General features: G+C 43.0%; 1 protein-coding gene across 1 annotated transcript in view; it reads left to right on the forward strand.

The window, feature by feature from the left end:
• Positions 1 to 8,283: 8,283 nt before the first annotated feature.
• GALM (galactose mutarotase) overlaps positions 8,284 to 27,196 on the forward strand; it is a 57,291-nt gene continuing 38,378 nt past the window's right edge. Inside the window, exons 1-3 of the mRNA XM_055539846.1 lie at positions 8,284 to 8,700; positions 20,861 to 21,015; positions 25,349 to 25,555. Coding sequence (XP_055395821.1) covers positions 8,511 to 8,700; positions 20,861 to 21,015; positions 25,349 to 25,555 — 552 coding nt within the window. The 5' untranslated portion in view covers positions 8,284 to 8,510. The remainder of the gene's footprint in view (positions 8,701 to 20,860; positions 21,016 to 25,348; positions 25,556 to 27,196) is intronic.

The raw sequence follows: 27,196 nt of genomic DNA on the forward strand, positions 1-27,196 counted from the left end.
TTTCCAACTTCTAATACTCTAATGACATTACTCTTTTTGGTGAGGACATGTTGTTTTTGCCTGATCAGTATCCATTTTCTCTTTGGGAATAACATCCAGATTTTCCCTTGGGGAATCACCCCTCCCCACTCTCACAGTCCATATTCTTGGGTGAGCCTGACTCCACCTACCAACTACCAGTTAATCAGTTCAGAAGAGCACGTGACCAAGTGAGATTCAATACTGGGACTTTTGTTGATACTATTGGGAATGTGAAGTTTGCTTTATTCTAAGATTGTTGTGTGGGCTTCCCAGGTCACACTAGTAGTAAAGAACCCGTCTGCCAATGCAGGAGATAGAAGAGATGCGGGTTCTATCCCTGGGTCAGGAAGATCTCCTGGAGGAGGGCATGGCAACCCACTTCAGTATTCTTGTTTGGAGAATCCCACAGACAGAGGAGTTTGGTGGGCTACAGCTCATAGGGTCGAAAAGAGTCAGACATGACTGAATCAACTTCACACACACACAAGATTGGAATATAGGATGATATAAGCCTGGGGATACTAGAAATCATAGATAGAAAAGGAATGCTTAGAAAAGGAATGCTGAGAAAAGAGCCAACACTGTGGAAAACAGAAACAAGAGGAAGAGAAATACCAGGTCCTAATGACATAGTTATAGTCCAAATCCAGCCATGCCTGAACATGCCTGAACATCTTTAGACTTTTCGCTGTTAGTCAATAAATTCCCTTTTTTGCCTAAGCCAGGCTTGAGTTGGTTTATACTTTTCAGAAATAAAAAACGTTCTGACTTTTGAGAGTATTGCTATCACAAAAGATTCCTAGAAGTAGCTACCTAGTCTGTATAAAAGAAAATAATGTGCTCAGACTAGCTGTGGCTCCAGAATTTATATAAATAGGTGTTATAGTTAAATCAGAGGGAATGGATGAGGGACTTGTTTTAAAGCTGCTTTACATAATTTGCTTAAACATCTATTACTCATATCAAAGAACGGGAGGAAGAAAAGACCCAACCAACCCTCCAGGCCAGTCCCTTGACACCACCACTGACTTAAACTAAAGTGAAAGTGAAGTTGCTCAGTCGTGTCCAACTCTTTGCAACCCCATGGACTGTAGCCTAACAGGCTCCTCCGTCCATGGGATTTTCTGAGTAAAGATCAATCACCAAAGTTTACCAAGCACTATAGGGTTTAATCCATATCTGACTATCAGTGTTTACCAGGAGCATTTTGATAGAGTGCTTTGGATTCAAATCCTAGCTGTACAATTTACCAACCTAAATGACTCTAGACTAATGTCTTGGATGCTGGGATATCTAGTGTGCTTTACAAAATTTTGCATTTGACATAAATGATATGGGCTTCCCTGGTAGCTCAGTGGTAATGAATTCACCTGCCAATGCAGTAAAAGCCAGTTCAATCCCTGGATCAGAAAGATCACCTAGAGAAGGAAATGGCAACCTACTTGAGTGTTCTTACCTGGGAAATCCCATGGATAGAGGAACCTGGCAGGCTACAATCTACAGGATTGCAAAGAGTCAGACATGATTTAGCAACTAAACAACCACAATAAATGATGTATCTGTATCCTTCTGCCACTGATCTTTTTCTCCCTTAAGTATCATAATTACGAAATAAATGCTTGAGGTCCTGCGAAGCCTGTTATGCTTCATTTTCCTTTTATGCTATATTCCATTATGGAATATGGATCTAACACAATATTTTTATTCCTTTTTCAATTGACACCTTACGTTGTTTCCAAATTCTCATTCTTTTGGGGCTTCCCTGGTGGTATAGTGGTTAAGACTTTGTCTTTCAATGCAGTGGGTGCAGGTTCTATTCCTGGTCTGGGAGCTAAGATCCCACATACCAAATGGCCAAAAAAACCCCAAAACATAAAACAGAAACAATATTGTAACAAATTCAATAAAGACTTTATAAATTGTCCACATTAAAAAAAATCTTAAAAAAAAAACAACAAAAATAAATTTTCACTTTTTTAGCAAATTTTCACTCTAATGCATACTACAGCCATAAATATTTTTGTGCCTATATGCAAAAGATCATCTATGGTATATTACAAGGAATATAATTGTTGGGTTATGGACCATTGCTGAGTTATATGCAATTTGATTTTACTAGATATTGATGAGTTGTCCTCAAGAGTGGTTATATGAATTGAGACTTTCACCAGCTTTGTATTGATATAAGAGATGCTTCTCATCCTTTCTAGCACTCAAACATTCACTCAGCAAATATTTTTTAGTTATCTACTAATCTGTCCTGCTGCTGCTGCTGCTAAGTTGCTTCAGTCGTGTCCAACTCTGTGTGACCCCATAGACGGCAGCCCACTAGGCTTTCCCGTCCGTGGGATTCTCCAGGCAAGAACACTGGAGTGGGTTGCCATTTTCTTATCCAATGTGTGAAAGTGAAAAGTGAAAGTGAAGTCGCTCAGTCGTGTCTGACTCTTAGCGACCCCATGGACTGCAGCCTACCAGGCTCCTCCGTCCATGGGATTTTCTAGGCAAGAGTACTAATCTGTCCTAGGTACTGGGATTTCCTGCTCTCTTGGAGCTTCATTTTCTTGGCAGAAGACATAATAACAAATAAAAAATGAATATATAAAGGGTCCAGAAGTGATGAATGTCTCGTTTCCAAGGTCTTTGGGTGCCAAGGACTAGTTCTTCTCCTTGGGACCTTCTTTAACTACAGTAAGTGAATACAATTCAGAAACTGATTTTTTAAAACTTGTAATTACCATAAAATTAGAAGATGACTAGTTTACATTGATGTAATGTTTTAGAGTTTAGTTAGTGCTTTGGAATCCATGTTATCAATTAACCATAATATTAGCAGCATATAAGGAAGTGGCCAAATGCCCCTATCTCTGCAGTCAAGCTGCCCAGGATCAAATCTTGGTTTCCTGGCTTATAATCACATGATCTTGCACAAGTTACTTTATCTCTCTAAGCCTCAATTTCTGTTTGAGATGATAGTGTTGACTCATAGGGGGCTTAATGTGGGTGCTCAGTAAATTTTTAACACTTTATTTACTATGCTATGCTATGCTATGCTAAGTCATTTCAGTCGTGTCCGACTCTGTGTGACCCCATAGACAGCAGCCACCAGGGATTCTCCAGGCAAGAACACTGGAGTGGGTTGCCATTTCCTTCTCCAATGCATGAAAGTGAAAAGTGAAAGCGAAGTAGCTCAGTCGTGTCCAACTCTTAGTGACCTCATGGACTGCAGCCCTACCAGGCTCCTCCATCCATGGGATTTTCCAGGCAAGAGTACTGGAGTGGGGTGCCATTGCCTTCTCCGACTTTATTTACTAGTGATTGATTAATAATTGGATGGGTCAATCATGTGATATTCCCATTTTATAGATGAGAAAACTGAGGCCCAGAGTGGCTGAAAAAACTGCCCAGACAGTAAGTGCTGGTGCCTCATGAGCTCAGGTTTTCTGGCACCAGCATGATAAAGAATGCACCTGCAATGTGGGAGACCTGGGTTGGATCCCTGGGTTGGGAAGATCCCCTGGAGGAGGGCATGGCAACCCACTCCAGTATTCTTGCCTGGAGAATCCCCATGGACAGAGGAGCCTGGCAGGCTACAGTCCATGTGGTCGCAAAGAGTCAGACACGACTGAGTGACAAAGCATAGCATATATGTATGTATACCAGGTATTCATTCAATAGTTATTTATTGAGCAGCTAAAATTGTCTGTCATTGTGCTTGGAGGCAGAGAATTCTAAAATATTCCCACTATGGTGGATCATCTTTGTGCAGGCCTGAAGTCACAGCTATCTGAGGCCAGTCTCAGGACTTTGTTTCATTTGGCATTGACTAAATTCATCAATTGAATTTTGAAGATTTTTACTTACGTTTTTATGGAGGATAGAGATGAACATTACCTGACTTTAGATTGTAAATATCTTGAAAGCAAGGGTCATATTTTACCTACCAATGTACAATCAGCACTTAGCACAGTGCCCGGTATATATTCATTGACTATTTGATAAATGAACATGTCATACAGCAAAGTTTAATCTATCTTCCTCAACAACTTACCAGTCTCCATAATACCTTCCCCAGCAGCTATTTCAAAATCGTTGATGAAATGGAGATGAATTGAACTGTGAAGAAGCCTACCTCTCTTGAGCTTGATGCCATTCTCCCAGGTATGTGTGGCTTCCAGATTCAAGTAGTTTTCATCTGAAACCAAATACAGTGTTGTTTGGGTTACAAATATATATATATAAGTCAAAAATTGAAAAGAAAGTTGCTCAGTCGTGTCTGACTCTTTGCAACTCCATGGACTGTATGTAGCCTACCAGGTTCCTCTGTCCATGGAGTTTTCTAGGAAAGAATACTGAAGTGGGTTGCCATTTCCTTCTCCAGGAAATCTTCCTGACCCAGGGATCGAACCCACGTCTCCTGCATTGTAGGCAGATGCTTTACCATCTGATCCACCAGGGAAGTCCCAAAAAATTGACTCAGGGAGCTAATAGTTGAGTAAAAAGTAACAACAACAAAATGTATTCATGGAGAGATAAGGAATGATCGAAGATAGTACATACTGAGTGTCTGATGAAAAGAAATGATAATAAACATTATTGGAATTCTGAGCAAGGAGAAAGGAAATAGGAGGGTGGTAATGTATCAGTCTGACTGAAAAGCTATTCTAGGTCTCCTTATTGACAAACTGTGAGGTAATTTGAGTTGGTTTTATTACTACATCTCAGAGAGTTTACTATCATTTTTTTTTTTTTTCTTTTTGGCCATGCTGCCCAACTTGTAGGGTCTTGGCTCCTTGCCAGGGATCGAACCCAGACTGTGTGAATGAAAGTGCAGAATCTTAACCACTGGATCACCAGGACATTTGGGGAGTTTGTTCTGCATAGCAGCCTGTCAACAGCTTACAGTTTTGGAGCCTTGATCTTCATGGGCTTAGGGTCTGATGGGCCCACCTCAGTTTCTGTGTAGAAGGAGGAGGTGGGGCCCAGAGACCAAGATTCCGCATTCCTGACTTTCCTAGCACTCAGCTTTGGGGACTAACCTCCATCTGTGAAGAAAAACATACCTTATACTTGACCTATTCTCCCTATACCTCACTCTCTGGTGGAAAGAAAAGGTATTCTCTGTAACTCCTCTTTGACATAACTATCACAATTCTTACACTTTTTGTCTCATAACCAAACCCTCAGCCTCTACCCTCCAAGTAAAAATAAATATCCCCTAAAATTTGACGGTGCTTCACTCTCAAAATTACTACTTTGTTTTTAACCCAATCCAACATTTGGGACGGAGAAGGCAATGGCACCCACTCCAGTACTCTTGCCTGGAAAATCCCATGGACGGAGGAGCCTGGTAGGCTGCAGTCCATGAGGTCGATGAAGAGTCGGACACGACTGAGCGACTTCACTTTCACTTTTCACTTTCATGCATTGGAGAAGGAAATGGCAACCCACTCCAGTGTTCTTGCCTCGAGAATCCCACGGACGGGGGAGCCTAGTGGGCTGCCGTCTATGGGGTCGCACAGAGTCGGACACGACTGAAGCGACTTAGCAGCAGCAGCAGCATTTGGGATGGAGAATATTTCTTTAGATTTAAATGGCTTCCTCTTCTTTTTAAATTCACAGATATTCCTATAAAGTATTACTGTAGGACTAGGAAAATAAGACATTTTGGTAAGAAAAAATCAAGATTTGTGCCTGACAGCTGACTTAGCACAAAGTGGGACACTATGTTAAACCGTTCAAACCTAAAGGAAAATTTAGGCTGTTAGAGAGGCATCATGGTATGTTTCATTTTCTACCAAGCCAAGTTACAAGACACCCACAGTGATACTTGGCTTTGGCCATCCAAATGCATTTGTTTATTTCTGTGACAACATGAGCTTGGCAGAACATTGAGAACCGGTGGCTGAGAAAAGAAAACTTGGTCTTCCTGCTCACAGAAGAGATTCTAAGTCATCCTTGCTAATACAGCATTGCCAAAAGGGCTTATGTATGAATCAGACAAAAATGTTAAGTGGGCTGAAGAGGGTGGCAGAGTTTATGAGAATTTCTGATGAAGCAGCACTAAGAGTGCCTAGCCATTATTGTGTAAGTGCAGTACAGTCTATAATTTGACTTGTTTGGGTCTTTTTGTTATTATATGTTATGCTTCACTGAAGCTTGTTGCAAGTTCTCTTTTTCCCTTTTCTATCAGAACTCCCTTGATTCATGAATGAGAATTGAGGCTTTGTGACAAGAATGTTAAATATTCCTTCAAACTACACAGACATGACTGAGAGACAGTTTTGTTTTATTAGCACTTGATTCCCAGAGCGTGATCCCAATTCTCCCAATTCCCTAGACATAGGTGTATTTTGGCCTTCACCATAGTCTAGCTGGCCTCCTAGGCGGCTGCTGCTGCTGCTAAGTTGCTTCAGTCATGTCCGACTCTGTGTGACCCCATAGATGGCAGTCCACGAGGCTCCCCCGTCCGTGGGATTCTCCAGGCAAGAACACTGGAGTGGGTTGCCATTTCCTTCTCCAATGCATGAAAGTGAAAAGTGAAAGTGAAGTCGCTCAGTCGTGTCCGACTCTTTGCGACCCCATGGACTGCAGCCTACCAGGCTCCTCCTTCCATGGGATTTTCCAGGCAAGAGTACTGGAGTGGGGTGCCATTGCCTTCTCCGAACTCAGTAGTAAAGAATCTGCCTGCCAAGCAGGAGACCCAGTTTCGATCAGTGAGTCAGGAAGATACCCGGGAGAAGGAAATGGCAACCCACTCCAGTATTCTTGCCTGAAGAATCCTATGGACAGAGGAGCCTGGCAGGTCCTGGCAGCTACAGTCCATGGGGCCACAAAGAGCTGGACATGATTAAACAACTGATCACACATTGTCTAGCTGGATCCCCTCTGAAGTATCTAGAAACCAAAACAAAAGCAGTATCAAGCAAAGATGAGATGAGTATATAGACAGTCGAGTAAAACATGTTGTTAGGATTCCAGAATCCTTCCCCTTCCTAGGCCCAGTACTGTCTGGACAGATTTAGCAAAGAAATACCAGGCCCCTGTATTTTATCTGACAATCCTAATAAGGCCTTTCATATCTCTATTTTAGTCCTCTGCCATCAGTGGGGGAGGAAAAACCAAAACCATCTGAGATTAGTCATCAAAACCTGGAGCAATATTTCTCAAGTCTGGTTCCAGATAGACTGCATTAAAATACCATGAGGAATCTGTGAGAAAAGGAGATTCCTGAGTTTCACCCTAGACTCACAGAATCAGAAACTCCAGGTATGGCCCTGGGGATATGTATTTTTTTTAATCTTTATAGATAATTCTGAGGCACATCAAAGCATAACAAGTATCCATGACCTCTGTGTCTTTTCAAGCAGTATATACTTAAAACATTTTTCTGCTTATGGAAAGGAGATAATAAAAGTACTGCATGTTCACTCACTCCATTGGGTCTGATTTTTTTCGACCCTATGGACTGTAGTCCACCAGGCTCCTCTGTCCATGGAATTTTCCAGGCAACAATACTGGAGTAGGTTGCCATTTCCTTTTCCAAGGCATCTTTCTGACCCAAGGAACCTGCCTCTCCTTCATTGGCAGGCAGATTCTTTACCACTGAGTCATCTGGGAAGCAATCAAAGTACAGTATCTGACATTTATTAGGACCTTAATAAATATTTATCCTTAATCCATATTTAAAGGAACTTTGGATTTTAGGAATAAGAGTGGGTATATACCCAAGGTCCTTTCCCAGTTCCCTGAGGAAAAGAAAGTCAGAGACTGCCTCTATATAAACTATGTCCTAATCTCTACATGGGACCCTGTGCAGGCTGCTACTCCAGGCTGGTAGTCGGGAGAGCCTCTCCGCAGTGGCTCCCCCAGAAACACCTCAGAGTTGTTTGTGTGGGACAAACAGAATGGATCCTCAGTCAGTGTCCAGAGAAACCTGCAGTTATTTACCCCTTTTCTAAATTAGCTTTGTACTTCTTTCCCACTGGGTCAAAGAGTTAAAAATCAAAATTTCCCCCCAAGATCTCCTCCCTTCACTATTCCTAATTCTCATCTCTTCATTTTTCAGCGTCTTATCTGAAAGTCAGCCACCATTAACGGATGAATCTTTGCCTGTTGAGAACCTCGTGCCGGAAAAACGGTAGAAAACTGCAGATTCAGGATTTCGGTTTAGAAAGACTACAGGCCCCAAAATGCAATTTCACATTCCAAAAACTACCAGTCCCAACATGCAGTGCAGTCAGGGTTCCAAAAGAAAAGAACCGACTGGAAGTTGCCCGCCTAGCTGGAAACTTTGCCTTCCCTCAGGCAGAGGAATGATTTAGAGAAGTCCCAGAGGATATTTTTTGCAGGAGTGATCACTCCCTAAATCCAGGCAAGAAAGGGGAGGAGTGTGAGCCGCGTCCCGCCCCTTCTCCAGTAAATTTCTGAGGCTACAGGTTTAGCGGCGGGAGTTCGAAGGACTTGGAGCAGCTGCACACCCTGAGCTCAGCATGGTTTCGGTGACCAGAGCCGTGTTTGGAGACCTGCCCCTGGGAGCAGGGACAGTGGAGAAGTTCCAGCTGCAGTCAGACCAGCTGAGAGTGGACATCATCTCCTGGGGCTGCACCATCACAGCCCTGGAGGTCAAAGACAGGCAGGGCAGAGCCTCAGATGTGGTGCTCGGCTTTGACAAGTTGGAAGGTGGGTTGAATTCCGCCCCGGGCTGCCGACGGGCCCCAGGCCCGCCGCGCACACTGCCCCACACCAGCAGCCAGGGATGCGGGGACCGAGAGGAAGTACCGAGCTTGTGACCGCTTGGATCCGGCTGACTCAGTGTGTTGTGATCTAGTGTTTGGGAAAAGACAAAGTGAATAGAAACTGCCGTAGGACTTAGCTTCCGGTTATATATTCAGGCTTTGCCCTAATTAAAAAGTCAGTTGAGGGAAAGATAAAACTTCAGCAACCCTGGAGCGATCTTTGAACTGCCTCATCTCAGAGGGCGGGAGAGGAGACGTACTGGCTGGAGGGGGTGTGGCTCCCAGCTCGTTCTCTTGCCATTTCTGAAGAAGGGGGAAAAAAAAAAATCAAAGACGTGCGTCTTCTACTTCCTTTCTGCTTGATCAGATTCTCTTTGAGGTCTGGTTGTTTCAGAAATGCTCCGTAAGGTAAGCTCAGCGGGTGCAGAAGCTTATCTGCTTTAACCATGTACTGAAAGAACATGGAAGACCAACTTACCGTCGAGAAATGAGTCTCCTTATAACTGGGATGGATTTTATTTTGCAGGAATCCATGACAGCTAAGAACGTGTATTAATTCATGCATTCAATCATTGTTGATTCAGTTATCTCATTCCAGGAGACAGGTCCCTGCCCTCATGCAGCCTGCAGTTTAGATGTGGAGATATAGCTTAGTCAAATAATGGCATAAACAAATAATTAAAACTGCAATTTCACTGGGGCAAAGGAAAATGTATATAATGCTTGCTGTCTCTTGGCACACTGAATAGCTAGAGGGAAAAAGACATCAAAATAAAGTTAGCAAAGGGCAACTGCTTGAGAATTAATTCTCTGCTCAGTGGTAAGCGTGTGGACAAAATCTGTTAGAGAGGAGGTTTGAGGTTTTCCTTTAGGTGTGTGTCTTTCTGTCTGTCTGCTTCTTTAGCAATATAGCCCAGGATGGGAGGTCAACAGAAAACAGAATTGGTTTTCCCTTAGCAGACTGAAATTGGCTCTTCATTTCCTTAACAAAAATGTTTTCTAAATATTCCTGAGGATTCTATTCCTTGCCCTCTGGTTGGTTGTCTTTAACTACCTTGGAGCCTCCACAGCTTGGCTTGGAGAAGGTGTAGGTAACATTCAGCAGAATTTCTTTGGTAATTTCAGCAAGCCTATTATAGGAGACTCTGGTAGGAAGGTGCAGGGACTGGGATAATCAGCTCCACTTTCCCCTTACTCTCTACATCCCTTTCAGTTTCTGGATGTTCCTATCTCCTGTCTTCAGAGTCAGAAGGCAAGAGAGTTGACAAGTGACAAAAGAGAATGCTTTAGAATCACTTTTGCTGAGTCATCTCTCTGTTAACATAACCATTTGCTCAGTGGAAACAATCACGGAGATTACTTAACTGGTGCAAAATTGCCCATGGAGTCCAAGGAGAATTGGATACAAGCACTCATTTCTTACTAGTTTTAATTATTTTTTAAATTGATAATATTTATTTGCTTGTTTTACTGGGTCCTAATTGCGGCACTCAGGATCTTCGATCTCTGCTGCAGCATGCAAACTCTTAGTTGCGTCATGTGGGGTGTATTTCCCGATCAGGGATCAAACCTGGGCCCCCTGTATTGGGAGCGTGGCGTCTTAGCCACTGGACCACCAGGAAAGTTCCTAATTTTAGTTCTGATATAAGAGTCACATAGATCTTAAAACAAAAGACATCTTTGCACAATTCATACGAAGAGTGTGCCAGGATGATGATATGGCACCTGGGAAACACCAGATTCTTAGTAGGCATAGTGATAGTGATAGTGAAGTCGCTCAGTCGTGTCCAACTCTTTGCGACCCCATGGACAGGAGCCAACCAAGCTCCTCCGTCCATGGGGTTTTCCAGGCAAGAATACTGGAGTGGGTTCCCATTTCCTTCTCCAGGGGATCTTCCCGACCCAGGGATCGAACCCGGGTCTCCCGCATTGTAGGCAGATGAATTTTGTGAGTGCAGTAATGTTGAATACGTTATCTCTGTGAGTCTCTGAGTTTTGTGGGAGTCTAGGTGAAAGAAACCCACCCCAGTACTCTTGCCTGGAAAATCCCGTGGACGGTGGAGCCTGGTAGGCTGCAGTCCATGGGGTCGCTAGGAGTCGGACGCGACAGAGTGACTTCACTCTGACTTTTCACTTTAATGCATTGGAGAAGTAAATGGCAACCCACTCCAGTTTTCTTGCCTGGAGAATCCCAAGGATGGGGGAGCCTGGTGGGCTGCCATCTATGGGGTCGCACAGAGTCGGACACGACTGAAGCGACTTAGCAGCGGCAGCAGCAGGAGGTGAAATGAAGTATTAGCCCCAAATGTTCTTAAAAGGGAGAAAAAAAATAGATCCCCTTGGATTACAGTGATCTAGCTTTTATTGACTGTATTGCCCCCCACCCCGTGTTATTAACATATCTTGAGAAAGTTAAATGGCATTCTTGGGTCAGCATCCATGACTGGCACCACAAAATGCCAGGTCGAATCAAAGCATCTAAAGTATATTCTGCTGCTGCTGCTGCTGCTAAGTCGCTTCAGTCGTGTCCGACTCTGTGCGACCCCATAGACGGCAGCCCACCAGGCTTTCCCGTCCCTGGGATTCTCCAGGCAAGAACACTGGAGTGGGTTGCCATTTCCTTCTCCAATGCATGAAAGTGAAAAGTGAAAGTAAAGTCTCTCAGTCGTGTCCAACTGTTAGCGACCCCATGGACTGCAGCCTACCAGGCTCCTCCATCCATGGGATTTTCCAGGCAAGAGTACTGGAGTGGGGTGCCATTGCTTTCTCTGAAAGTATATTCTAGATACTGGGAATTCCCTGGTGGTCCAGTAATTAGGACTCCGAGTTTCTATTCCACTGGAAGGGGCACAGGTTCCATCCCTGGTCGGGGAACTAAGATCCTGCAAGCTGTGTGGCACATCAAAAAAAAAATAGTGAAGTATTCCACGTGCTGGATTGAGAGAGACATTTTCAACCTTATGCTATAATTTAGATAATTTAATGGTTTATTTAAAAAGGAAAGCAAGCTATTTTCAAAAGACAAAGAAGACAAAGAAGTGTTTAGAATATCAAGTAAGACGTTCTGATATGTTCCGCCATCTTCAGGGTTGAACTTCATATATATCATTATGAGGGTTCAGTTCAGTTCAGTCACTCAGTCATGTCCAACTCTTTGCGGCCCCAGGGACTGCAGCACACCAGGCTTCCCTGTCCATCACCAACTCCCAGAGCCTACTCAAACTCATGTCCATTGAGTCAGTGATGCCATCCAACCATCTCATCCTCTGTTGTCCCCTTCTCTTGCCTTCAATCTTTCCCAGCATCAGAGTCTTTTCCAGTGAGTCTGTCTTCTCATCAGGTGGCCAAAGTATTGGAGTTTCAGTTCCAGCATCAGTCCTTCCAATGAATATTCAGGACTGATCTTTTGGATGGACTGGTTGGATCTCCTTGTAGTCCAAGGGACTCTCAAGAGTTTTCTCCAATGCCACAATTCAAAAGCATTAATTCTTCGGTGCTCAGCTTCCTTTATGGTCCAACTCTCACATCCATACATGACTACTGGAAAAACCATAGCTTTGACTAGATGGACCTTTGTTGGAAAAATAATGTCTCTGCTTTTTTTTTCTTTTCTGCTTTTTAATATGCTGTTTTGGTCATAGCTTTTCTTCCAGGGAGCAAGCGTCTTTTAATTTCATGACTGCAGTCACAATCTGCAGTGATTTTGGAGGCCCCCCCCCCAACAAAAAAGTCTCTCACTGTTTCCATGAAGTGATGGGACCAAATGCCATGATCTTAGTTTTCTGAATCTTGAGTTTTAAGCTAACTTTTTCATTCTCCTCTTTCGATTTCATCAAGAGGCTCTTTAGTTCTTCTTCACTGTCTGCCATAAGGGTGGTATCATCTGCATATCTGGGGTTATTGATAGTTCTCCTGGCAATCTTGATTCCAGCCTGTGCTTCATCCAGCCTGGCATTTCGCATGATGTTCTCTGCGTGTAAGTTAAATAAGCAGGGTGACAATATACAGCCTTGACGTACTCCTTCCTGATTTGGAACCAGTCTGTTGTTCCATGTCCAGTTCTAACTGTTGCTTCTTGACCTGCATACAGATTTCTGAAAGGGCAGGTATTCCCATATCTCTAAGAATTTTCCACAGTTTGTGGTGATCCACACAGTCAAAGACTTTGGTGTAGTCAATAAAGCAAAAGTAGGAGAAGGAAACGGCAACCCACTCCAGTGTTCTTGCCTGGAGAATCCCAGGGATGGGGGAGCCTGGTGGGACAGCTCTGTGTGCTGTCACACAGAGTCGGACACAACTGAAGTGACTTAGCAGTAGCAGCAGCAGATGTTTTTCTGGAACTCTTCCTTTTTTGATGATCCAGCAGATGTTGGCAATTTGATCTCTGGTTCCTCTGCCTTTTCTCAATCCAGCTTGAACATCTGGAAGTTCACGGTTCACATATTGTTGAAGCCTGGCTTGGAGAATTTTGAGCATTACTTTGCTAGCGTGTGAGATGAGTGCAATTGTGCGGTAGTTTGAGCATTCTTTGGCATTGCCTTTCTTTGGGATTGGAATGAAAACTGATCTTTTCCAGTCCTGTGGCCACTGCTGAGTTTTCCCAATTTGCTGGCATATTGAGTGCAGCACTTTCACAGCATCATCTTTTAGGATTTGAAATAGCTCAACTGGAATTCCATCACCTCCACTAACTTTTTTCATAATGATGCTTCCTAAGGCCCAGTTGACTTGAAATTCCAGGATATCTGGCTCTTGGTGAGTGATTACACCATCGTGGTTATCTGGGTCATGAAGATCTTTTTTGTATAGTTCCTCTGTGTATTCTTGCCACCTCTTCTTAATATCTTCTGCTTCTGTTAGGTCCATACTATTTCTGTCTTTATTGTCTCATCTTTGCATGAAATGTTCCCTTGGTATCTCTAATTTTCTTGAAGAGATCTCGAGTCTTTCCCATTCTTTTGTTTCCTGTATTACTTTGCATTCATCACTGAGGAAGGCTTTCTTATCTCTCCTTGCTATTCTTTGGAACTCTGCATTCAAATGGGTATATCTTTCCTTTTCTCCTTTGCCTTTAGCTTCTCTTTTTTTCTTATTATGGGAAGGCTTTCTTATATGTTCAGCCATCTTCAGGGTTGAACTTTATATATGTCATTATGGGAAGCATAATTGTCTCAATCATAATAGTGTGAATGGCAGTATATTACTATTTTGATCAATTCTAGTGTATTAAAACCTGTGTTAAGAAATTGGCGGCAGAGGTTGTGTTTCAGAAGGAACTCTGGGTAGCTGTGGTACAGGGATAGGAAGAAGGCTGGATTTTCACTGTATAGTCTTCAAATATCTGAGTAAGTATTATATAAACAAACTGAGCAAATAATTTAAAGCAATAAGATGTGACAGAGTCAGGGTTTATCATCACATTACTATGTCCCCAAAATGTTTGAGCCACAGGGAAGAGCTAAGCATGGATAATTCCATGAGACATGGTCCTTTTGTAATTGCCAGGTTAGATGTGAACTCTCTGATTTCCCAGATAGATTATATAAACTACATGGATGATGGCCATGAATGGAGGTCAGAACAGTTCACATACTCCCTAGGAAATGAGATTTTTGTTCTGTAGAATTCTAAAGAGGTAAATAATATGATCTTCTAGTTATAGGCTAGAAAAATCAGTAATGCCTCCTGTGAGGTTTTTCTTCTGCCATTTTTTGTATTGAAAATGTTTTTTCTTCTTTTTTGACTTGCCAGGTCTTCGCTGTAGTGTGCAGGCTTTTCTAGTTGTGCCGTGCAGGCTCAGTTGCCCCTAGGCATACGGGACCTTAGTTCCCTGACCCAGGATCAAACCTATGTCCCCTGGATTAGAAGGCTGATTCTTTACCACTGGGCCACCAGGAAAGTCCCTTCAAAATATTTTTTAATGTTTTTTCATCTGCGTGTCCCGCTTGCAGTCATTATGACTTCTTTCAAAACCTTGGTGAGGCTATTTGCATATGAGCTACAGGTATAAATAATCTACCCAGATAATCAACACGATTCCTTTCCTTTCATCTTCACCCCAGTTGCCACCAACACCCAGCTATTACTGCCATGAGAGGCATTATGAAAAGATTAGAAAAAAAATCAACTTACTGCTTTTAGAAAACCTGAGTTTAAAAGAGGTGGTGGGAGGAAAAGGGACCAGTTTAGAGGCTGCAGTTTCATATTACAGATGCCCAAGAGTGTCTTTTTAGAAGCATTAAGGATCCCTAGTTTAAAATCTCTGCTTTGTCCCTTATAGCTCTGTGACCTTGGGAAAATTATTTAACCTCTCTAGAACTATTTCCTCACCCGAAACAAATAGATAATGATTAAATGTGCTATTGGCTGTGATTCTGTCTGACTATATTGAACAATTAATAATTTTAATTGTCTTTACTTCCTTTGCCCCCAAATATCTTCCTCACACTCCTCGAACGTCCTATTTCACTTTGTTAACACTGCACAAAATGGCATGGAGATTCATTTGGGACAACCAGCAGCAACTGTAAAACATATAAAAGATTTGGGATGTTTAAAGTGCTTGTCAATTAAACTAGTGTTGATTTTCCTCAGAAGGCCAAAAGAAAGTCATTCAGGGTGTGGAGGGTTTGTCTGAGAATCCTGAGCAATTTTATTTGAGACTTTTAGGGCATTCTTGTTAAGGTTTGGGCTGTCTGAGGTTGATGTCATAGCTAGAATCCTTGGGATGTTTGAGGAATGCAGAAAACCGTACCCCGTTTATTAATGTATTCTGGCCAGTCCCTTGCCCAGAAAAAAGGGACAAACGTTTTCTCTATCCTTTAGCCTACATCAGTTCAGTTCAGTCGTTCAGTCGTGTCCAACTCTTTGCAACCCCATGGACTGCGGCATGCCAGGCCTCCCTGTCCATCACCAACTCCTGGAGTTTACTCAAACTCGTGTGCATTGAGTCGGTAATGGCATCAAACCATCTTATCCTCTATCGTCCCCTTCTCCTCTTGCCCTCAGACTTTCCCAGCATCAGGGTCTTTTCAAATGAGTCAGCTCTGTGCATCAGGTGGCCAAGTATTGGAGTTTCAGCTTCAACATCAGTCCTTCCAATGAACTCTCAGGACTGATTTCCTTTAGGATGGACTGGTTGGATGTCCTTGCAGTCCAAGGGACTCTCAAGAGTCTTCTCCAACACCACAGTTCAAAAGCATCAATTCATCAATGCTCAGCTTTCTTTACAGTCCAACTTTCACATCAATTCATGATTACTGGAAAAACCATAGCCTTGACTAGATGGACCTTTGTTGGGAAAGTAATGTCTCTGCTTTTTAATATGCTGTCTAGGTTGGTCATAACTTTTCTTCCAAGGAGTAAGCGTCTTTTAATGTCATGGCTGCAGTCACCATCTGCAGTGATTTTGGAGCTCCCAAAACTAAAGTCTGCCACTGTTTCAACAGTTTCTTCATCTATTTGCCATGAAGTGATGGGACCGAATGCCATGATCTTAATTTTCTGAATGCTGAGTTTTAAGCCAACTTTTTCACTCTCCTCTTTCACTTTCACCAAAAGGCTCTTTAGTTCTTCTTCACTTTCTGCCATAAGAGTGGTGTCATCTGCATATCTGAGGTTATTCATATTTCTCCCGGCAATCTTGATTCCAGCTTGTGCTTCATCCAGCCCAGCGTTTCTCATGATGTTCTCTGCATATAAGTTAAATAAGCAGGGTGACAATATACAGCCTTGACGTACTCCTTTTCCTATTTGGAACCAGTCTGTTGTTCCATGTCCAGTTCTAACTGTTGCTTCCTGACCTGCATACAAATTTCTCAGGAGGCAGATCAGGTGGTCTGGTATTCCCATCTCTTTCAGAATTTTCCACAGTTGATTGTGATCCACACAGTCAAAGGCTTTGGCATAGTCACTAAAGCAAAATAGATGTTTTTCTGGAACTCTCTCGCTTTTTCGATGATCCAGCAGATGTTGGCAATTTGATCTCTGGTTCCTCTGCCTTTTCTAAAACCAGCTTCAACATCTGGAAGTTCAAAGCTCATGTACTGTTGAAGCCTGGCCTGGAGAATTTTCAGCATTACTTTGCTAGCATGTGAGATGAGTGCAATTGTGCAGTAGTTTGAACATTCTTTGGCATTGCCTTCCTTTGGGATTGGAATGAAAACTGATCTTTTCCAGTCCTGTGGCCACTGCTGAGTTTTCCAGATTTGCTGGCATACTGAGTGCAGCACCTTCACAGCATCATCTTTTGGGATTTGAAATAGCTCAACTGGAATTCCATCACCTCCACTAACTTTTTTCATAGTGATGCTTTCTAAGGCCCACTTGACTTGACATTCCAGGATGTCTGGCTCTAGGTAAGTGATCACATCATCATAATTATCTGGGTCATGAAAATCTCTTTTGTATAGTTCTGTGTATTCTTGCCAACTCTTCTTAATATTTTCTGCTTCTGTTAGGTTCATACCATTCTGTCCTTTATTGATCCCATCTTTGCATGAAATATTCCCTTGGTATCTCTCATTTTCTTGAAGAGATCTCTAGTCTCTCCCATTCTTTTGTTTCCCCCTATTTCTTTGCACTGATCACTGAGGAAGGCTTTCTTATCTCTCCATGGTATTCTTTGGAACTCTGCTTTCAAATGCGTATATCTTTCCTTTTCTCCTTTGCTTTTGGCATCTCTTCTTTTTGCAGCTATTTGTAAGGCCTCCTCAGACAGCTATTTTGCTTTTTTGCATTTCTTTTTCCTGGGGACGATCTTGCTCCCTACTCCTGTGCAGTGTCACAAACCTCCGTCCATAGTTCATCAGGCACTCTAACAGATCTAGTTCCTTAAATCTATTTCTCACTTCCACTGTATAATCGTTAAGGGATTTGATTTATGTCATACCTGAATGGTCTAGTGGTTTTCCCTTCTTTCTTCAATTTAAGTCTGAATTTGGCAATAAGGAGTTCATGCTCTGAACACAGTCAGCTCCTGGTCTTGTTTTTGCTGATTGTATAGAGCTTCTCCATTTTGGGTGCAAAGAATATAATCAATCTGATTTCGGTGTTGGCCATCTGGTGATGTCCATGTGTAGAGTCTTCTCTTGTATTGTTGGAAGAGGGTGTTTGACCACTTCCAATTTGCCTTGATTCATGGACCTAACATTCCAGGTTCCTATGCAATATTGCTCTTTACAGCATCGGACCTTGCTTCCATCACCAGTCACATCCACAACTGGGTGTTGGTTTTGCTTTGGCTCCATGTCTTCATTCTTTCTGGAGTTATTTCTCCACTGATCTCCAGTAGCATGTTGGGCACCTACTGATCTGGGGAGTTCATCTTTCACTGTTCTATGTTTTTGCCTTTTCATACTGTTCATGGGGTTCTCAAAGCAAGAATACTGAAGTGGTTTGCCATTCCCTTCTCCAGTGAACCACATTTTGTCAGAACTCTCCACTATGACCGATCCATCTTGGGAGGCCCTACGTATCATGGCTCATAGTTTCATTGAATTAGACAAGGCTGTGGTCCATGTCATTAGATTGGTTAGTTTTCTGTGACTGTGGTTTTCAGTCTGTCTGCCCTCTGATGGGGGAGCCTGGTGGGCTGCCATCTATGGGGTCACACAGAGTCGGACACGACTGAAGTGACTTAGCAGCAGCAGCCCTCTGATGGAGAAGGATAAGAGGCTTATGGAAGCTTCCTGATGGGAGAGACTGACTGAGGAAACTGGGTCTTGTTCTGATGGGCGGGGCCATGCTCAGTAAATCTTTAATCCAATTTTCCGTTGATGGGTGGAGCTGTGTTCCCTCTCTGCTGTTTTTCTGGGGCCAAACTACATAAGTTACTGACTCGATTAAACCAGCATTCTTGGCTTGGCCTAGAAACCACCCTTTTTCATGGAAAATAGTATTTTCTGCATTTCAAAAACAAGCTTCTTAGCCCTATTCAGACTTTGGGGGACTGTCACTTTTTGTAATTTTGATTTGATTTAAAAGCTTAGTAATAGGGACTAAGTAATAGGGACTGGTGGTCCAGTGGTTAAGAATCCACCTTCCAATGCATGAGACTCCGGTTCAATACGTGGTCAGGGAGCTAAGATCCCACATGCCACGGGGCAACTAAGCCCGAGCACCTCAAGGAGAGGCTCTTGTGCGGCAACTAGAGAAAGCCTGTGTGCTGCAACAAAAAGCTGCCATGCCACAACAAAGACACAATGCAGCCAAAAAAAAAAAAAAAAAAAAAACTTAGTAACGTAAGAAAATGATATAAAATCCATTTGTTCTGAAGAATTTCTCAGAGACAGTTAGGAGCAGTCATTTCTGCTATCCTTACCATTTAATCCTTAAAAACTTTTCATCTAAACCAAGGGTTGAAAAGTGCTTCTTACTGGTGGGCTTATTAATTGTTGCCAGAAAGTGGTCCCTTCTGAGAGAATTCTTGCAAGTCCATGATGCAGCTTGCTGTTGAATTTATCCTTGTCTCCAATGCCAAGCATGTGGCTGGCAACGAGTAGGGGCTTGGTGTACACCAGTTGAATGAATCAAGGTAGGAGTCAAAAGGAGAAGTAGCTAAATGATTTTTGAACAGAAGTCCTGCTTTTCACATTTTCGAGCTCCTGGAAAGCAAATGAAATTTGTTCCACGTTATATGTCATCAGGGAAAGGGAAATTTAAACAACGTTGAGACCTATTAGAATGGCCAAAGTCCAGAACACTGACAGACAGCATCAAATGCTGGCAAGCACATGGAGCAACAGGAACTCTCATTCGTTGCTGGGAATACAAAATGGTATAGCTACTTTGAGAGATAGTTGGCAGTTTCTTGCAAGATTAAACATACTCTTTTCATATGATCCAGCAGTCACATTCCTTGGTATTTTACTCAAGGGAGTTAAAAATATATCTCCATACAAAAACCTTCATATGAATATTTGTAGTAGTTTTATCCATAATTGCCAAAACTTGGAAGCAACCAAGATGCCCTTCAATAGGTGAATGGATAAGTAAACTGTGGTACATCCAGACAACAGAATATTATGCTGTGCTAGAAAAAATCAGTCCACAAAAATATATGGAGCAACCTTAAATGCATGTTACTAAGTGAAAGAAACCCATTTGAAAAGCATAGGCATATGTATACTCAAATATTAAAGGGAATACGCAGATCTACATAGGAGGGAATTCCCTGGCATTCCAGTGGTTAGGACTGTGAGTTTCCACTGCAGGAGGTACTCAGTTGATCCTAGGTCCAGGAATTGGTGGGGCTTCCCTTGTAGCTCAGTTGGTAAAGAATCTGCCTGCAATGCAAGAGACCCGAGTTCAATTCCTCGGTTGGGAAAAATCCCCTGGAGAAGGAAATGGCAACCCACTCCAGTATTCTTGCCTGGAGAATCCCATGGACAGAGGAGCTTGGCAGGCTACAGTTCATGGGGTCTCAAGAGTCAGACACAACTTAGTAACTAAACCACTACCACCACCACCACCACCAGGGAACTGGGATCCTGCAAGCCATGTTACGTGGCCAAAACAACAAGCAAAAGAAATAAACAATATAGATATACATAAGAATATAAATGGTGCACTTTCTGGTGGTCTAGTGGTTAAGAATCTGCCTGCCAGTGAAGGGGACATAGGTTCAGTTCTTCACCTGGGAAGGTTCCACATGCTGTGGGACAAGTAAATCAGAGCACCATAGCTGCTGAAGCCTGCATGCCCTAGAGCCCAGCACCCATGCTCCTCAGCAAGGGAGGCCACTGCCATGAGAAGCTTGTGCACTGCAACCAGAGAGTAGCTCATGTGCAGCAACAAAGACCCAGCGCAGCCAAAAAAAGCCCAATATTAACAGTCAGTGGTTCTCTCTAGTGATAAGATCAGGATGATTTAAGTTTCTTCTTTGTGCTTTAGTTTTTTAAAATGTTTGTAAAGAATATGAATTACTTTTGGAAAGGGGAAGGGTGGTGTGTAAAGAACACCAATTTTCCCTGCTTCCATGCACACGTGGTATGCCCATGTTGTTAATACTTACAGCTGCCCTTAGAAGGAAGTGGTGGGCAGCAGTGTGAGCCTCATCTTTGGTTTGAAGGTTTTAAAATCGCTATCATCCCATATCCTTGCAGGGTACCTCCAAAAGCAGCCCTATTTTGGAGCTGTGGTTGGCAGGGTGGCCAACCGAATTGCCAAAGGAACGTTCACATTGGATGGGAAGGAGTATAAACTAGCCATTAACAACGGGCCCAACAGCCTGCATGGAGGAGTCAAAGGGTTTGACAAGGTGAGTTGAAGTCATTGCACAGTGTCCTCACCTGGCACACCTCACTAAGTACCTTCAAGCATGCCTTTGCAAGGCACAGCCCTAGGCCCTAGAGTCAATGCATGGTAAGGTGATCCAGGAAAGAGGCTGCTCTCATGGTTTGGGCCTGAGGGGAAGGAGATTGCTGGCTGTGTTCCAGGACCCACCTTTCTCTAGCCCATCTGACTATAGTAGGCAGGGGAGCCCCTGAGTGAAAGGATGACAACCTTTGACTTAGGAAAGACAGGGAATGAACGCCTGTCTCACAGTTTTGGAATCAGAGAGTTGACTTTAGGCAGAACAGAAAAGTGGATTAAAGACAATATGTACCACTTCCTGCACAAAGCATTTGCATATATTACCTCCCACCCTTATTAGAACCCCATATTATCACCAGATGAGAAATCTGAGGCCCTGAAAGGCCACACAACTCCTAAGTTGGGCTGCCTGACCCAAAGCCCTCATTCCTATATATACTACAATTGCTGGTGTCTGCCACAGCCACCTGCATACCCCCAACCCAACACCCCACTAGTATTGGTCTATGAGCTCTTCCCCCCGACCCCTACAGGCAGGTATCGTGCTGCCCCATCCAGGCTACCCTTCCAGTGAAGGGGCTCACACCTCAAAATGACGTCAGATTCTCTCCACTTCCCCCTTTCCACGTTAACTCCCATCCTGTAAGTGAATTCCTGGAAAACCAGGTTAGGAAAACAAACTGATCAGACAGCTTCTCCCTGAGGTGGGAATGCCTGGCTTCCTGTTCTTTCCTAGCTGTGTGGGAGTCTGCAGGTTAACCTCAGTGATTCTCTTACTAGTCTAATTTTAGAGAGGTAATTTTGGTAGTTAGTTTTCCTTTAAATTGTACCACCCAGGTTATTTCCTAGAGAAAAGCCAGAGAAGATAGGAACATTTATGGCATGTTAAGAATGACAATTTCTTCTTTTCTACCTCCTAATCGCCACGTATCCTGCCGAAGGAAGTTGGTCACTCTCTGTTTCCCCTGTTCTATCAGCATCCTGTCTGTGGCTTAGAGCCAGACAGCCCCATTACTTCCCCTTGCCTCCATGATGAAACTCCTCATGCCAGAGATGGCTGAAGGCAGAGGATGGCTTCTGTCCTGGCAGTATTAGGGCAGAGGGTCTCTGGAATATGCCAGGTCCATGGGCAAACCCCAACCAGAGGAAGTTAGGTTCAGCTCTGTTTGGCCAGGAGTCTTCAGAGGAGCCTCAGCACCTTGTTCTAGCTTCTTCCTGCTTCCACAGAGGTGTTACTTACAGGGTACGCCGTGTAGGAACAAACACAGAAAGATAGTGGGTGTTTATATCCTTCTCTGCCGTGTGTTTACTGAGCCTCTTCTGTGAACCAGGGAGCATAATAGGATGGGGATTCCTGATACTCCAGTATAGTGAGTATCATGTAGTAAGTTACATGAATAACAGTTATAGGCAACGAGCCCCATAGTATAGATGCCAGAGGTGTGCTACAGGAACTGGTATTAATGGCAGCTAGGGAGGTTGGAGTTGAACTGTTCTTCAAAAAAAGATAGCATGTCATTTAATAAGTGGATATTTGAGAGAGTGGCTGTGCAACAGCCTGCAGAAGATGGGGAAAGACTCAGAATATAATCATGAAGCCATTGAAATTTTAGGACACGAGGTTTTCATGGAGCAACATGAGCGGTATCACATGAACTTTGCTTTCAGTTGTGTTTGATCTCAACAATTACTGCATAATTGTCGGTTTGCGGGTAATTGTTTTCTTATTTATACCAACACATTTTTTTAAAGATGAAATTTGAATAACCTGACAGGATTAGAAATGGTGTAAGTAGGCCTAGAGAAACAAATTTGGAAGTTTTCAGGAAAATTTGGAAACTACTGAGTCAGGGAAATTCTCCTGTGAATAAGACTTTCCACTTTATCTGATGATATTGACTTACACGAAAATCTTTCCATCGTGTTCTTTCTCTAAAGGAGAAAAACAAGGTAGCAAGTTAAGACCATTTTATTTCAAATATTTTATTTATAAAATTTCCCATTTGGGGGATTCCTTTTTCTTTCAGTTCAGTTCAGTCGCTCAGTAGTATCTGACATTTTGCGACCCAATGGACTGCAGCACGCCAGGCTTCCCTGTCCATCACCAACTCCCGGAGCTTGCTCAAACTCATGTCCATTGAGTCTGTGATGCCATCCAGCCATCTCATCCTCTGTTGTCCCCTTCTCCTGCCTTGAATCTTTCCCAGCATTAGAGTCTTTTCCAATGTGTCAGTTCTTCACATCAGGTGCCCAAAATATTGGAGTTTCAATTTCAGCATCAGTCCTTCCAATGAATATTCAGGACTGATTTCCTTTAGGATTGACTTTAATTGACCTTTTTCTTTAATCACACATATACCAGGTTTTATATTTCAAGTGTCTCAAAAGTTCACCATTTCCAGAAGATAATTAGGGTATAAAATTAATTTTTTACCGAGGTCACTAAATTTGTTTCAGATACCAGCTGCTTTCACTGTAGGTGAAGGCAGAGACCTCCCTTCCTACTGGGCTCTACTTCCTGGCAAATGTAGTGTCAGTGAGAGATGCAGGCCATGTCAGGAGTGGGTAGGCAGAGCCTGGGCGCATGGGCCACTCTTATGGCCCACACAGGTTGCTGTCTTCCAAGTCTATTTGGAATGACAGTGTTTGGTCTCAACTCCGCTGTTGAAAATGAAGATTGGAATAAAACATTCACTGAAAGTAAGGCTGTGGAATAGTGTAGACTCTCAGGCTAAGTTTGAATCCTAGCTCTGTCACTCATTACATGTATGACTTTAAACAAGATTTTTTTCCCTTTAAGTAACTGCATTAAGTGTGAAAGGGTTCTACTCCATCCTATAGAATGTGGGAGGTAGAATTAACACCTCCCACATTAAGGGCAAGTTAACACCACTGAATTCAGTTTGTTTATCTGTAAAATGTGGGTAATAATATTAGTTGTACCCATATGAAATTGCCAGCAGGAAAAAAAAAGAAATTGCCAGTGCACAACTCTTTTGACCTACAAAAATGGTAATTTTAGTTGGTTCAGCCAAATCCTTTTCAAATGGTTTATGTAAAGCACCAGGTCAGTGGCTAATGAGCACCCAACAAATGAAGGTCTCATGTCAGCAAAGATTCCCTTTACTAGTGATCCCAGGGCTCCCCAAAGGGACTGGAGGTCTCTGGCTACCTCATCCTCTGATGGTGTATAATAAGTAGGCAGGCTCTAGGATTAGATCACTTGATTCAAATCCAGCGTTTTACTAGCTGTGTGGCCTGGAACAAGCAGTTTATCCTTTCTGAGCCTCTGCTCTCTCATCTTTAAATGAGGATAGTGGTACCCACTTTAAGTCAGTCCTGAGACAGAAAAGATTGTGTGATGTTTCTAGCAAGTCCCTGGGCTCATAATGGGCACTTGATAAGGCATAGAAGATTACGTACAAATTTCAGGTGTATAACATTGTGATTCACAAGTTTTAAAGATTATATTCCATTTAAAGTTATTATAGGGTCTTCCCTAATGGTTCAGTAGTAAAGAATCCGCCTGCCAATGCAGGAGACCCAGGTTCAATCCCTGGTGCTGAAATATCCCACATGCTGCAGAGCTACTAAGCCCGTGTGCCATAGCTACTGAGCTTGTGCCTGGGAACCACAGCTACTGAAGCCCACATGCCTAGAGCCCATGCTCTGCCACAAGAGAAGCCACCGCAATGAGAAGCCTACACATTGCAACTAGAGAGTAGCCCCTACTCGCTGCAACTATAGAAAAGCCCATGCAACAACGAAGACCCAGTACAGCCAAAAAAAAATTAACCTCTTCTCTAAATAAATAAAGTTACTATAAGTGAAAGTGAAAGTCACTCAGTCATGTCCAACTCTTTGTGACCCCATGGACTATACAGTCCATGGAATTCTCCAGGCTAGAATACTGGAGTAGGGAGCCTTTCCCTTCTCCAGGGGATCTTCCCAATCCAGGGATCAAACCTGGGTCTCCCGCATTGCAGGCAGATTCTTTACCAGCTGAGCCACAAGGGAAGCTATTGGCTATATCCCCCATGCTGTACAATATATCCTTGTAGTTTATTTATTTTATACATAGATGTTTGTATGTTTAATCCTCTATCCTTATGGTAACCCTATTGGTAACATGAGTTTTTTCTATCTGTGAGTCTGCTTCTGTTTTGTTATCCTCACTAGTTTTATTTTTAAGGTTCCAAGCTGTCCTTAAATATTGCAATGTGGCATTTAGCTCAGCACTAGAGTGACTAAATAGCTTTGAAAACACTTTCTTCCAGGTCCTCTGGACCCCTCGGGTGCTGTCAAATGGTGTTGAGTTCTCACGGGTCAGTCCAGATGGTGAGGAAGGCTACCCTGGAGAGTTAAAAGTCTGGGTGACGTACACGCTGGATGGCGGCGAGCTTGTGGTCAACTATCGAGCACAGGCGAGTCAGACCACCCCAGTCAATCTGACCAACCATTCTTACTTCAACCTGGCAGGCCAGGTAAGTGAACTTGCCTCTGCTCACCTGCTGTAGTGTAAAGTGTCACTTGCCTCTTCTCTCTTGCAATGAGCTTTGTGGAATGACTTGGGGGTGGTGGGGCTGTGACTGAAGAGACTAACCCACTAGGGAATTACTCTGGAGATGGGGTCGCCCTTGGAGTGAGGAACAGCACCCAGCAAAGCATCTGACTCGTAGTAGCTGCTCCACAAATGGAAATTATAGGGAAGGGAGTACATTGAGTCGCTTGGCTGCCCACATGCTCAGACAGGTAAAACTAGCTATTTCAAGAACTCCCTCTCATCTGGGACTTCCCAGGTGGCTAAGACTCTTGAACTCCCAAAGCAGGGGTCCCAGGTTCGATCCCTCGTCAGGGAATTAGATCCCACATGCTGAAACTAAGAGTTCATTTGCTGCGACTAAGAGTTTGCATGCCACAACTGAAGATCCTCCAGGCTCAGCCAAATAAATAAATAAAAATATTAAAAAAAAAAAGAACTCCCTCTCCTCTAACTGTGACAAGGGCTTACATTTGCTTCCCCTATTCCACTCCTCCCCCTCCCCTAAAAATTACTTCTAAGTAAGGCATTTTCTACATTGGATCCTTGGAAATGTGCTTAGCCCAGCCCCTTTTAGGAAATGCTGCCAGTATTGGGGTGCTCCCACTGTACAAACCCACCTAAGAGTGGTGGGAAGACACTGAGAGCCCCTCTTAGGTAATTATCCTTCTAAACTACCTCATTCCCCCCTACTGGTAATATTTTAGCTTATTGAGGAAGTTATTACATGACACAGAATAAAAGACTTAGCTAAACTAGATTCTGTCTATGACTTTCTCTTCATCGGAGAAGCTCATCATTGTTCACTATACTTGAATCATTTTGGCATGATTTCCTACCACAAGATGATGTTCACAGCCAGCTAGTAATACCTTGCATTTTTATACTTTTTAGGAGTTTGCTGATGGTCCTGCTGATTTTTTTCTAGAATCTTTTCAAATAGCATGAGCTACTTTGTTCTTACATAATTTCCAAAGCTCTTCCTTTGAAAATAAGAAAGCTGGTTCTTCACTTGCTCATTCCTTATGTTCAAGAACCATCCTTCTTGAGATCCTAAAGACAAACCAAAAAAAAAAAAAGACAAATATGCACAAGCCATAAAAGACTCTGCAGTCATAAGCATAAAACCCCACTTTTAAAAATAAGTTCAGAAAGAAACTTCACAGAAATAAACACAAAATATTAATGGTATTATGTGGGTAGCAGATCATGGTGATTTTTCATTATTTTCCACATTTTTGTAACCAAGGGGGTGGTCTAAAGGAATAGATTCAGAAATAGAGAAATTCAGTGTGAAGTATTACATCTGCCTGTGTGTTCCAATGAAGGACACAAAATGGGGATGTAAGGTTCACTAAGGCTCTTTCTGTTTACCCAAGAGGAGGACCCTCCTGACCAGAATTTTCCACCCTTCGAATCCTACAAGGACTTGGAGGGACAGGTATTTCTAAATTTTTTTTTTTCCAGAGGCTGGATTGTTTCCCAGATCACAGATCCACACAAAAAAGTGGTCAGGGCGAACTCCCTTGTGTGTGCTGTCTTAGGAAGTACAGTTCAGATCCACAGCCAGTAGCTCCAGGGGTGG

Source organism: Bubalus kerabau, chromosome 11 (assembly GCF_029407905.1).
Source record: "Bubalus kerabau isolate K-KA32 ecotype Philippines breed swamp buffalo chromosome 11, PCC_UOA_SB_1v2, whole genome shotgun sequence".
In the NCBI taxonomy this organism is placed as follows: domain Eukaryota; kingdom Metazoa; phylum Chordata; class Mammalia; order Artiodactyla; family Bovidae; genus Bubalus; species Bubalus kerabau.